This window comes from Aspergillus eucalypticola (assembly GCF_003184535.1).
Source record: "Aspergillus eucalypticola CBS 122712 chromosome Unknown BO83scaffold_43, whole genome shotgun sequence".
In the NCBI taxonomy this organism is placed as follows: domain Eukaryota; kingdom Fungi; phylum Ascomycota; class Eurotiomycetes; order Eurotiales; family Aspergillaceae; genus Aspergillus; species Aspergillus eucalypticola.
The window spans coordinates 175375-187658 of NW_020290317.1; the positions used below are offsets into that span (position 1 = coordinate 175375).

The 12284-nt window shown below is 51.3% G+C and overlaps 4 protein-coding genes across 4 annotated transcripts; 2 read left to right on the top strand and 2 right to left on the bottom strand.

Annotated features, from left to right (window-relative positions):
- Nucleotides 1–2048: 2048 nt before the first annotated feature.
- On the top strand, nucleotides 2049–5437 carry BO83DRAFT_421552 (putative sister chromatid cohesion factor (Chl12)). The gene is made up of 2 exons (XM_025535000.1): nucleotides 2049–4879; nucleotides 4941–5437. The coding sequence occupies exons 1-2, from the start codon at nucleotides 2463–2465 to the stop codon at nucleotides 5368–5370; spliced, it is 2847 nt and encodes a 948-aa protein (XP_025382515.1). The 5' UTR covers nucleotides 2049–2462; the 3' UTR covers nucleotides 5371–5437.
- Nucleotides 5438–5675: 238 nt separating this feature from the next.
- Nucleotides 5676–7214, top strand: BO83DRAFT_383265 (uncharacterized protein). Its single transcript, XM_025532434.1, has 2 exons — nucleotides 5676–5789; nucleotides 5905–7214. The coding sequence occupies exons 1-2, from the start codon at nucleotides 5721–5723 to the stop codon at nucleotides 7060–7062; spliced, it is 1227 nt and encodes a 408-aa protein (XP_025382516.1). The 5' UTR covers nucleotides 5676–5720; the 3' UTR covers nucleotides 7063–7214.
- A 28-nt stretch (nucleotides 7215–7242) lies between these two features.
- Nucleotides 7243–8610, bottom strand: BO83DRAFT_372324 (electron transfer flavoprotein subunit alpha/FixB family protein; the record flags this gene model as incomplete). The annotated part of the gene is made up of 3 exons (XM_025529977.1): nucleotides 7243–7961; nucleotides 8066–8234; nucleotides 8308–8610. The coding sequence occupies 3 exons, from the start codon at nucleotides 8608–8610 to the stop codon at nucleotides 7387–7389; spliced, it is 1047 nt and encodes a 348-aa protein (XP_025382517.1). The 3' UTR covers nucleotides 7243–7386.
- A 1364-nt stretch (nucleotides 8611–9974) lies between these two features.
- On the bottom strand, nucleotides 9975–10588 carry BO83DRAFT_186568 (uncharacterized protein). The gene has a single exon (XM_025526512.1). It carries the CDS (start codon nucleotides 10492–10494, stop codon nucleotides 10159–10161), a length of 336 nt encoding a protein of 111 aa, XP_025382518.1. The 5' UTR covers nucleotides 10495–10588; the 3' UTR covers nucleotides 9975–10158.
- Between the last annotated feature and the right edge of the window lie 1696 nt (nucleotides 10589–12284).

The window sequence follows — 12284 nt, forward strand, 5'->3', positions numbered from 1 at the left end:
AGGGACTGTGGACGATCATATAGTGGTAAGTGCTTTAGTGAAAGGCCTATATAACATCCAAGACAAAGGAGAGGCAAGGGACTAGAAGATCGCCAACTTCTATCCACAGAGGCTTCAACAGAATATGATGCGACTTCGAAGAGATTGGCGATAGACGAGGGCGGCAAGCACAAGGAATCATGGGGATGAAGCATCGTGGCAAGCTCGTCTGCATGCGGAATATTGTAAATTTTCTTTAACAATCTGAACGACTCATTCTCGAAAAGGGGCTTAAGCAATTGGCCATACACTTTGAAATAAATGGAGTCATCCCCAAAAGTAGTCCGAAGCTGAACAAGATGGAATTCTCTGCAGTGATTGCTAGGGCTCGGGGTCTCATTGGCTCGGAATAAAACTAGTTTCGGAGTTGAAGTCTCGTGCATCGGAGTCGGAATAGCAACATCTCTTACGGCCCTCGACTTCAGGCAGCATTCTAGACTTCACTTTAGCCATAGCTGATATAATCTTGACTATCATAGAGCATGGGTCAGATTCTGCCTGCTCAAGGCAGTGGCTTTGTCTGTTTAGGTCACACGCGGTAACTACAACCTTAGGCATTGACTCATCGCAGGCTCGGCGCGCCTTAACAACGTCTACTAAGGCTTATTTACCCCAAAGCCACATCGAGACCAGTCCGACCATGCTGTTTTAGTACCCCGACCGATTGCCCTAGACCGCATTCCGGGCCACATCCCACTCTCATGCAAGTCAAAGGGCGTGGTCACCCATTTTTCAACAATATCAGGCAGATCTTGACCTCCATTTCTTCTCGAGTCAGAGAGCGGCGTTCCCAATGGCGGCCACCGCACTGGGTTAGCGCCTCGTGTTGACACCCAACCACACGCCCTTCGCTCCTTGGTATGCGGCCTACCGCATCATGGGTGGGCCACACCGAGCAATGACTTGCGCTCATGGTTCACCAGGATAAGTTGCAGTCTAAACTAAGCATCTGACTATGTAGGATGTTGTCCGATTGCTAAGCCTCGATCATTTCCTCAGACGTCAGGGTGGGTCGTCGTGAATTTTACTCCGTGGGCTTCGGACTAAATCCATCATCACGGAATGGACGAATGCATCAGTATATAAGGACCGTGGAAGCCGCCTGGCAGCCTTGCTTCGTATACTTCAGATCTCAACTACCAAAGAACCTTCTAGATAATTTGTGACTGCTCATACTCATCAATTACTGTCCTACTTGACTCCTTATGCAACCACTAGTACTTCAACTGAACTATACATCCATCCAGACTGCCGAACAGTACTACCAACAGAACCATCCACTTCTTTCCTAAGAAATTCAGAAGCACATCCGAAGCCATGCCTGAATCAGTCAAATCTACCTCCACCCTCGACGACGCTTCGTCCAGCTACAGCGTCTCCTCCACCGCATCAACCTTGAAAGACCTCAAAGCCACGAGCAAGAAGTGGCTATCTAGCAAAGAGAAGAAGGAGGAGATCAAGTCATCTCCACCTAAGCCTACCTCGCCTAAGCCTGCCAAAGAAAAGAGCCGTGCCCCGTCCACCAACTACACAACTCTCGCTACATACCTGTCATTGAAATGATGGCATATCCGCAGTTGGGTGCTGGGCATACAACATGGATAGGGAGGAAGGAGAACGTCGACCATAACGAGGATATGCATGTGCTTTCTATAGACTTTGATTTTTGGCTGGGTTTGTGCTATGATGATGGCGTCGGAGTTGGGTAAAAGCTGCTTTGATGGACTTCTTGTTATACAACTAGGAAAGATTGATGCTTGTGTTATTACAAACCTAATCAGCTGTTTTATCCCTTAATTCCTAATTTATAAATCTTTCATTTGCACTTCCAATTATCTAGATTCTCATTTTATTCAATTTGTATAGATCTAGGGTCCGCACACCCACTAGGCTACTAAGGGCCATTAATTAATCGGGACTAGCGCGTCCGCGGCGCGTCGCACGCGTCGCAAATCCACTCCATCAATCTATCATTGCATCAATCAGCCCACTCGACAATATCGATTCGGGACGGAGTCGACACTCCATAATACATACTATCATTTCAAATAATCGCAGACTCGCTTTGATGACGACGTCGCCCCCGTCCATCCCTCCCTCCTTCGATCCGGCCATCCATCTTCACTCCGAGGGAGACCCTCCCGAACCCCCCTCCGATACCTTCTCCGACGAGCTCGAGGCATTGCACTTCCAACGGGAAGATAATACGCGCAAAGGAATAGTTATTCAGCACCGGTCGTGGAATCTATCTGATGTCTTCCGCAGTGACGAGGATATAAGACCTGGTAGACTCGACGATCCCGAGTGTTGAGTATATCAACTGATTGGGATCAGATACTCCGACACGAACTTCTAAGCGGAAGAACATCTACTCACCTATTCGAACACTCGCCTTATTACCATCTTCTCCACCTACTATCAAGATGCCCCTCATTGCATCCCCCGCTCCCTTCTCGTCGAGCGCTCCGTCGCCGGAGTCGCAGAAGAGAAAGAATGAAGAACAACCGCAAAGTGAAGAGCCCAAGCGGCAGAAGATTATGGGCGGGTTCTTGGATGAAGCGGACGATGATGATGACTGGGATGCTTTCAACGATGCGCAACTAAGGAGCGAGTTTCAGGTGCAGGAGAACATTATTCAACAGCCGCCTGTTGAACTACCTGAAATCCCGAGGCCATCTCAACTGCCAACGGAATCGACTCCGAAGCCAGCATCTACTGCGCCAGACCTTGATCCCACTCCCGTTCCGGAACCGAGCACAATCACGTCGCTTCCCTCGCGAAGGCCATACCGATCAATACAGATAAAAACCTGCGCGGGCAAGACACACCACGTTTCATTGAAGAGACCCGCACCCCGTGTCAGCTACGAAAGACTTGTTGCTGGTCGCTCCGTTACAGCACCCGGAAGGGCTCAGAAGAGCTACTACGGTATCGATATCCACAAGCTTCTCGATGAAGCAGCGAATGAGCCGGCGGCTTCCCCGGCCGAGACACGACCTGCCCCAGTGGTACAGCCGTCTATTGAAGCCCCGATCCACGACCAGAAGAGCGCAAAGCTAGCTGCAGCCATGTGGACTGAGAAGTACCGCGCACGGAAGTTCACTGAATTGATTGGAGACGAGCGCACACATCGATCTGTCCTGCGGTGGCTGAAAGCCTGGGAACCTATCGTCTTTCCAAACATCGCCAGGGCGAAGGCAAAGAAACCGTCCAACGGCAAAGACGAAGAGGAACGGGCGCATCGAAAGGTTCTACTGCTATGCGGCCCGCCAGGTCTAGGAAAGACTACACTAGCACATGTATGTGCTCGACAGGCAGGTTACGAAGTGCTAGAAATCAACGCGAGTGATGATCGAAGCAAGGATGTGGTAAAAGGTAGGATTCGCGATTCCCTGGGCACAGAGAACGTCAAGGGCATGAACGTGGAGGTTGGTGAGGAAAAGGTACGCAAGGCAGGACGGCCTGTTTGTGTCGTCGTCGACGAAGTAGACGGCGTCGTCAGCGGATCTGGAGGCGGTGGTGAGGGTGGTTTCATGAAAGCCTTGATTGATCTCGTCCTGCTGGACCAGAAGAATTCGTCAGGGGCCACTGAGCAGACCAAAGGCAGGAAAAAGAAGGGCGACAACTTCCGATTCTTACGGCCGCTGATCATGGTCTGCAACGATGTCTACCATCCTAGTCTACGACCACTACGTGCGGCCTCGGTTGCGGAGATCATCCATGTCCGCCAAGCGCCGTTGGAGAATGTCGTCACGCGCATGAAGCGGATTTTCACCGTCGAAGGCATTCCATCCGATAATGATGGCGTCCGACGGCTCTGTGAAGCCTCCTGGGGCCTTGCTCGGCGCAAACAAGGAGGCGTCAAGAGCAGCGGAACAGCGGAGGGCGACATCCGCAGTGTGCTCGTTGCAGCAGAATGGGTGGCGCATAAGCTAAGAAACGAATGTCCATCTACTCTACGACTGACACGAAGCTGGCTGGAGCAAAAGGTTCTCAGCGCCAACAATAGCGGCAGTGCCTTCTTCAAAGGCCTAAACCGCGGTGGTGTGCGCGATCTCATCGAGCGAGTCTTCACCGAAGGCGCCGGCTTCACAGATGCACCTGTTGGCGTCGACTCTTTCCGCGATCCCTTTTCCAATTCCGAGGACAAAGTACCAGTAGGTGTCGCTGACCTCCGGAAACGCCATGCCATCGAACGACTACGTGAAATGGTCGATGCTAGCGGCGAGCACGACCGCGCCGTGGCAGAGTGCTTTGCATCCTACCCACTGCAAAGCTACCAAGACGACACCTTCCTCTCCAAACCCAACGCAGCCTACGACTGGTTACACTTCCACGACACCATGTCATCCAAGGTCTACACCGCACAAGACTGGGAGCTGAGCGCCTACCTCAGCCAATCCGTCGTAGCATTCCACCACCTTTTCGCCACGGCTCAAGGCAAAGCCAAACCCCGGGAAGTCGACGACGAAGAAGAGGAACACCCATTTTCAGGTCCCCGAGCAGACTTTGCCGCCTACGAAGCGCAGAAACAGAACCGAGCCATCCTCACAGAATTTCAGTCCGCATTCTCAGCCCCCTTATCCCGCCTCTTCCGCTCCACCGACTCCCTAGTCATCGACCTCATCCCGAACCTCGTCCGAATGCTCTCCCCGGACGTGAAACCAGTCGTAGTTCGCGGCAGCGGCGAGCAGCGCAGCGTAGCCAGCGTGCGCAAAGAGAGTGAACGCACGCTCATCCAAGCCGCCGTCCGCGTGATGGCCGGTCTAGGCGTACGATTCGAGAAAGTGCGCATCGAGAACGCCGGAGCCCACGGAGGATGGGCCTATCGGATGGAACCGTATGCTCCCCATTCTTCCTCTCCCTATAATCCTATATAATCCGTACTAACACCTTCACAGACCCCTCGACACCCTCATCACATTCTCCAAAACCAAATCCACCCCCACCGCCAGCGGCTCCGCCCCCGTCCGCTACGCGATCCGCCAAGTCCTAGACCAAGAATACCGCAAAGAGAACATCCGCAAGCAATCGGAAACACTAACGACATCCAATATCGGCAAAAAGTCCTCCGGCAAGACCGCCGATGGACAATCTAGGGATGATGGCGATGCGAAGAAGAAGACCGCACACGGGCTGAACGTGAAGCGCGACTTCTTCGGCAGAGTCATCAAGGAGCCCACACCACCGCCGTCAGATGAGGCGCCCGAGACGGCGAAGCAGAATGAGACGTTGAAGGCGGGCAGACGCGTCTGGGTGACGTACCATGATGGGTTTTCAAATGCAGTCAGAAAACCGATTTCGATGGGCGAGTTGTTGGCGGAGTTGTAGGGTGCATTGTGCGCAGAGTGGGTGGGTAATGATTACGATTTGGCATTGTGTATAACTTGATATCCGGTAGCTTATGCTTTAAATGGTAGATACTACTTCTAGATTGAATTAAAGCGTTTATTCATTTGAATAATTTCATAGTTACAGACAAATGATAGTTTATAACTAACACATCAATCGATCACATGACCGATTTCGATGATGGTCATGACTAAGCACGCCGCCAAGCCGGCAGAACGAGCGACCGCCTTCCCATGAATTTTTTTTTTAATGATAGAAAAATATCCCCGAGATCGAGACCCATCGCGACATTTGCACTTGCATCAACTTCCCCCCAGCATATCGCAACAATGGTGTCTTCGACGGCGCTAACGACGAAGGTGACTTCGGGATCACCCTACCAGTTGGAGAAGACTCAGGTATGCCTCCTTCCCCCAATTCTCATGCATGCACTGCATACCATAACTATATTCCTCATTACATACATCCACAATTTATCTCTATTAAAAATAATACTAATATATTTTAAAACAGGTCTCCCGCGCCTCCACGGCCCTACTCAAACACATCGCGACCAAGCAAGATGAGAAAGAAAAGACGGCCACGAAGAAGACGCTTATCGGCGACAACGACGACAGCGACGCGGAAGAAGGCAGCGCCCTGCACAACGAAGCGATCTGGCTGGTCTTGACAACGAAGAAGCACATCGTGGACAAGAACCGTCTGAAGCCAGGCAAGATTCCGATTCCGCACAGCCTGAACGCCTCTCCCTCTCTCAGCATCTGTCTCATTACCGCGGACCCCCAGCGCAGCGTGAAGAACATCGTCACGGACCCGTCGTTCCCTGCACACTTGTCATCGCGCATCGAGCGGGTAATCGGATACTCGAAGCTGAAGGATCGGTACAAGAGTTTCGAGAGCCGGAGACAGCTGCTCGCTGAACATGATGTGTTCCTGGCTGATGATCGGATTATTATGCGGTTGGTGAATACGCTCGGCAAGGTTTTCTACAAGAGTAGTAAGAGGCCGATTCCGGTGCGGATTGCGGAGATTGAGAAGGTCGATGGGAAGAAGGTGAAGAAGGATCCGAAGGTTCGGAATGCTAGGAAGGTGGAGGGTGAGGGGGATAAGGAGAGTGCGTTTGCGACGCCGGCGATTGTGGCTAAGGAGATTGAGAAGGCGTTGAACTGTGCGCCCGTGCATTTGGCGCCTGCTACGACGGCGGCGATCCGTGTTGGGTCGAGTAAGTTCTCGGCTAAGCAGGTGGCGGAGAATGTGGAGGCTGTTGTGAAGGGGTTGACGGAGAAGTTTGTCACCAAGGGGTGGAGGAATATTAAGGCGTTGCATATTAAGGGGGCTAATACGATGGCAATGCCGATTTGGTTGGCTAGTGAGTTGTGGGTTGAGGATGGGGATGTTGTTGAGGAGGAGGAGCAGACTCCTGCTGTTGAGGCGGGTAAGAAGCGCAAGCAGATTGGTGATGCTGAGGAGGAGAAGGTGATTGAGGAGGCGCCGAAGAAGACCAAGAAGGCTAAGGCTAAGGCTGCTCAGGATGATGAGGAGACGCTGTCGCTGGCTGCTAGGAAGGAGAAGCTTCAGAAGCAGAAGGCTAAGGCGTTGGAGGATGGTGCGGTGGCGGTTCCGCCGGCGGCGACTGGTGCTGGTAAGAAGAAGAGAAAGTCGACTTCTTGATTGACAAACTGCTTTTGCTGGGTTTATGTCCGGGCTGTATTGAATAGCAATGGGTGTCTCTTTTGTGTTTTACTCCGGCGGCGCGTGTTAGTTTCTTTCTTCTTGTTCATACATCGGGGCTTAATCAATACCCTTGGTCGAATAAAAGTTATGTATAGACGTGCTGGTGTTCTGATCGTAGTGTCTTGTAGATTGGGTTCTTACCATGAAGTTCAGACGATGCTTGAACAGGCGTACAACATTAATACATAATGGCATTGGTATATCTATCACCTCACCCTCCCACCCACATCATACAAAAGCACAAACATGAACATAAATCAATCACTGCTTCAGCTTCTCCGTCAACTCGGGCACCTTCTCAAACAGATCCCCAACCAGACCAACATCGGCAACCTGGAAGATCGGCGCATCGGGGTCCTTGTTGATCGCAGCGATGACCTTACTATCCTTCATACCCGCCAAGTGCTGAATAGCACCCGAGATACCGGCACACAGGTACAACTGCGGTGCGACGTTCTTACCCGTCTGTCCGACCTGCAGACTGTTATCCGCGAAGCCACTGTCCACAGCAGCACGGGAAGCACCAATGGCAGCGCCCAATGTATCAGCCAGAGGAACGATAACGCGGTCAAACTCCTCCTTGGACTTGAGACCACGACCACCGGAGACGACACGGCTGGCGGTACCAAGGTCCGGACGCTCAGACTTGGCGAGCTCCTCGGACACCCATTCGGTTTGGGCGGGGGTGTTGGGGTCGACGCCCTCGGTGACGGAGGCGCTGCCCCCGGTGGTCTCAACGCCTTGGAAGGAGGTGCCGCGGACGGTGAGGATCTTGATGGGGTCGGTTGACTGGACGGTCAGGATGGCGTTACCGGCGTAGATGGGGCGGACGAAGGCTGTTAAGTTAGCTTATTGGTATACTGCTGTATATGAATGGTGTGTCTCCGACACCGGAGCAAATTCCCACGCCCGGGATTTGGAAAGGGGAAGAGGGACATACTATCTTCACTCTCGATGCCCGTGATATCCGAAACCTGCTGCACATCCAACAGAGCAGCAACACGAGGCAGAAGACTCTTTCCGAACGCCGAGTGGCCAGCCACGACGTGCGTGAATTCTCCCTTCTTGATGTTCTCGACGAGCAACGGGGCGTAGTTCTCGGGGAGGCCCTATACCGTGACTCGTCAGCACTTACCCTCCCCGTTTACTTTATCCAATAAGGGAGAAAGGCAATTGAAGTACCTTCTCGTAAGCGTCATTCTCCACCGCCAACACCTTGTCCAGACCCTTAATCTGCGCCGCCTCGGCAGCAGAGGTACCCTTCACACCAGCACCCGCCACAAAGGCTGTCACGGGACCACCGAGCTTCTGAGCCGCAGCGATAGCGGACAAGGAGGAGGGCTGGAGCTTGCCATCGCGCTGTTCGAGGACGGCGAGGGTGGAGAGAAGGCGGGCAAGCGCGGAGGTGGTGGTGATGCTGGAGCGGGGTGCTGTTGTGGCGCGGAGGGCGCGCAAGGCGGAGAGTCTTGCCTGCGGAAGGAGCATGATTGTATTCTGTGTATATATCTGTTTGTTGTTCTGGGGGTGAGGGGGAGGGGGAGGATGGTGGTGGTCAAGAGGGGAGAGGAGTCATTTGAAGGCGGAGAGGAAGAAGAAGAAGCAGAACTTAAGGTTATCGTCGGATTTCCCGCCAAGCTTGTGTCGCCGATCCGTCGGAGTCTTCGGCTTAGCGTCTGCCTCGGTGCGATGCAGGCGCGGATATGCTCGGTTGGTGATGGAGATCTTGTTTTGGAATGTGCTTTTACGTCATGGGTGGTTTTTCCACATAGGATTTATTGAGATGGTATGGTAGAATTGGGGTTTGAGGGTTTATGCAGTGGTTGGTGATTCGGCGATGGTACATGTCCAAGTAGTAGAAGGGGACTAGTTATAGTGGGAAGTAATCATTCACATGTCAATCCTCTCTACCAACCACAATATAACCGGGGCTGATATAGGCTATTAAGCACGTCTTATTGATGGCCAGGTACCCTATTTACTTCTCAGACCACTATTTACTCTTGAGGAGATGGTCATACAACTCCGCCAGTTGACGAAGTGGCATTCGGCGATCGAGGAATAATGCCGAGGGTTCAATATCGACGGTCTACACATTGAGTCGACAAGACAACTAATCTTAAAGAAACCCCATGCCTTCTCTCATCATCTTACTGCATAGAAAGATAACCTTATAACATTTCATAGCCTATTAGGCCAGTTTTCTCACTGTTTGACCATTCAGCATTGACATCAAACCATATCGGCTTTATGGGGAAATGCCGACTAGAGCAGATTTGGATGCACCAACTGAATGGTAGCAGATTTCGACCAGTCCTTGCTATTCTGTTCAGCTTGGACAATTCCTGTCTTATCTGTCTTGTAGTTATTTTGTGACCCCATGAAGTGGTGAAGCAATGCCCAACACACTACCAATCTTGAAAAGTGCGGAAATTCACAAAGTTATTAACAAGGACTGGACAAACCGTCCGAAAGACGAATGGTGGGATTTGGACGTCACTTCTTCACTGACTGTCGGCTTCTCTCTCACATAAAAGTAAGTGAGCATCCAGTGCAACAATCGCCAAAGAAGGAGCGGGTTGAAAGCATCGGTGAGAGCACCGACTTCGCGACAAGGGCAGAGGAGATCTTCGTTTAGTTGGCACCGGCGATGTGCATTGTATTGCATGAATAGAATGCTGATATTATATAAGTAAGTAGAGCAAAGATGGTTATGTCTCTTTAATTAGCGTATCCAGTGCGAATAGCTAGGCTATGTGGGGATAGACAATGCTATGACTAGGTCACGTTCACACGGAGTGATTTGCCTACCAATTAGAGTGAAATGCTGCAATACATGTCTCTGCTGGGTCAGTTGTTCACCTTCAACAGTCTGAGCCAAACACAGTCATAATTTTGAGTGGCCGTATTGGCCAGTGGAGCCGATATACCCAGCTATAGAGTAAACTTTGGACTTTGAATAGCATGGCAAAACCGTCAGTTGCTTCCTGCCTGAACAGTGTACAGAGCAATGCTATTGGTCCGGCTGGGATAATCTCAAACAGCGATAGGCTGCTCACTTTCGAAAGAACGGAAAGGTTCTGGGCGTTGTAGTCGGCAAAAGTACCGGTCTTCTCCCTTGCCTTGCCACTGACTTCGATGCGTCCCCGGTTCAAACTCACTTTGCGATCCAGCCCTCGCATCTGCCTTCATACCACGATAGTCCATCTGCAAGCATGGGCTGCTCATGCAATCGCGTTCCGGATCTAATCCCCACGCCAATGAAGAGGTTGGTATTGCCACATCTGCCTCGCTTCCAGGCCGCAGGCTTCCGGGTATTATCCGTTCCAAGGCACAGTCGTCTCTTGCATCGGAGGAAATGAAGACTTGCATATTGCATCATAACACAGGATCTGCACGGGGTCGAAGGCGAGGGATATGAGTCATCAAGCCGTGATTGTCGACTTCGATTCACGCTGTGCCATTGTTCGCTAGACTTGATGGTCAAAATGTCCGATAAAGTCTCTGCTCAAGTCAAAACAAGAGATTCTTTATTCACTCGGCTACTCTCATGTCTCCCATTAGAACAATCGCCAAGCCACCTGTGAAAGACAACCAAGTACCCAGCAGCATGGCAAACTTAATTTCTCACGGGCCAAGTTCCGGATAGGTTCCGCGATAGGCGGGTTGTTCAAGAGTCCCTTGCATGTACCCATGGACGCGAACATCGTGGGACTGCCAAGGGTTCCAGAATTCCACATGCTGTATAGTAACCACTTTGTATTGAAGGCCGCCATTGTTCATTTGTGGTTGCTTGGTGTTGCAACTGTACAGCCAAGATAGTGCAATCGAGGCCTAGAATTCAAGGCGACGAGGCAATGAGCCAGTCAGGCTGTCGCAGGGATGTGTCCATGTTGTTTGCTTCTAAACTCATGACCTGTAAAAAGTGGATAAAGAAACAACAGAGCCGGCTCTGACACCGACACATCATTGACAAAGACATGAGACGTCAGTCATTGAGTCACTCAAGCATGCGATTGGAGAAGGCTCATTAGTGTGAATTCGGCCAATCCCGCAACGGATGCAACTATTGGCCTAACTGCTGGTTGTTAGTAACAGTCGACAGTCCCAACCACTCCACAGCGACATTCAGAAGATAACGAACAAGCCTCGCATTTAGTCTAACGTTGTGGGTATCAAGCGCTCAGCCCGAGCCATTCGTCCAGGAGAGGCTCGGAAACCCCTATTTGCACTTAAGGGGTAGTAGTAGTTGCAAGTATCGAACCCAATCTTGAGTCAATGATTTTCCAGATGGCTGCCGATATTCATTAATTAGGCACCGTGCGTGACGTCTGACCGGTGAACAGGATGCAGCGATATTCTTTGCTCCAAGCTAACTATTCAATTCGGCTGGACGGGGCGGAAACCGAACAATTGCTCCAACTGTCTCCGACGGATTAAATCTAGTGGAATAGCGGAGAAAGTAACGGAACTTGGGATGGCTCAGGTACAGCTGCACAATGATAGGACAAAGACATCGGTGCCTGAAACAGTTCCGGCTTTAGTTGCTTGCTGTTACTCCGTTCAGCGCGCGTCCCATAGACGTCTGCAGTCCCGACGTCAAGTGACTAATCGGGGAAAAGAGACCCTCAAGTCGGCGAATCATTGGTAGAACACACCAATACAGCATCATCTCTGGTACCACATTTTGGACAGGGACACGTCAATAGCTGATGCGTTGGGAGCTTAGTTCGATATAAGAATTCAATAGTCGAATGTCAATATGGCGGGTGGGAGGAGACTATTAGTCCACGGGAGGAGACACGGGCGAGGCGGATGCGTGGAAATAAGTTGTGAGCTGTCGTCGAGATACCGAGTTGGGCGTAGTGACTGAGCTTCACCCGTGGACTTGTCCATTCAAGAACGTTCCAACTCTCCGGACTGGCTCAGGAAGAAAGATCACTCATGTAAGGTCCAAAAGCTTCTTGTCCCCACTATAGGCGGCCAAATAATTCTGGTGATTGTTTATCGAGCAGTTGAACATGCAGAAAGGCACCGCACCACCCACTCCACCTAATTCAATTGAGCGCTCCGATCTCCTCCTCGGTTCACCCATCCAGATTGCGGAGAAGCAGCGATGACTACTATCAGATTGGTTGAACTGATAGGCATATCCGATAGAT

What these genes read in the sequence shown, in the direction of transcription:
- BO83DRAFT_421552 (XM_025535000.1), top strand. Translation starts at nt 2,463, where the DNA reads ATGCCCCTCATTGCATCCCCCGCTCCCTTCTCGTCGAGCGCTCCGTCG. An exon ending in TGGGCCTATCGGATGGAACC is followed by an intron (nt 4,880 to 4,940) that starts GTATGCTCCCCA and finishes ACACCTTCACAG; the next exon opens with ACCCCTCGACACCCTCATCA.
- BO83DRAFT_383265 (XM_025532434.1), top strand. Translation starts at nt 5,721, where the DNA reads ATGGTGTCTTCGACGGCGCTAACGACGAAGGTGACTTCGGGATCACCC. An exon ending in ACCAGTTGGAGAAGACTCAG is followed by an intron (nt 5,790 to 5,904) that starts GTATGCCTCCTT and finishes ATTTTAAAACAG; the next exon opens with GTCTCCCGCGCCTCCACGGC.
- BO83DRAFT_186568 (XM_025526512.1), bottom strand. Translation starts at nt 10,494, where the DNA reads ATGCAAGTCTTCATTTCCTCCGATGCAAGAGACGACTGTGCCTTGGAA.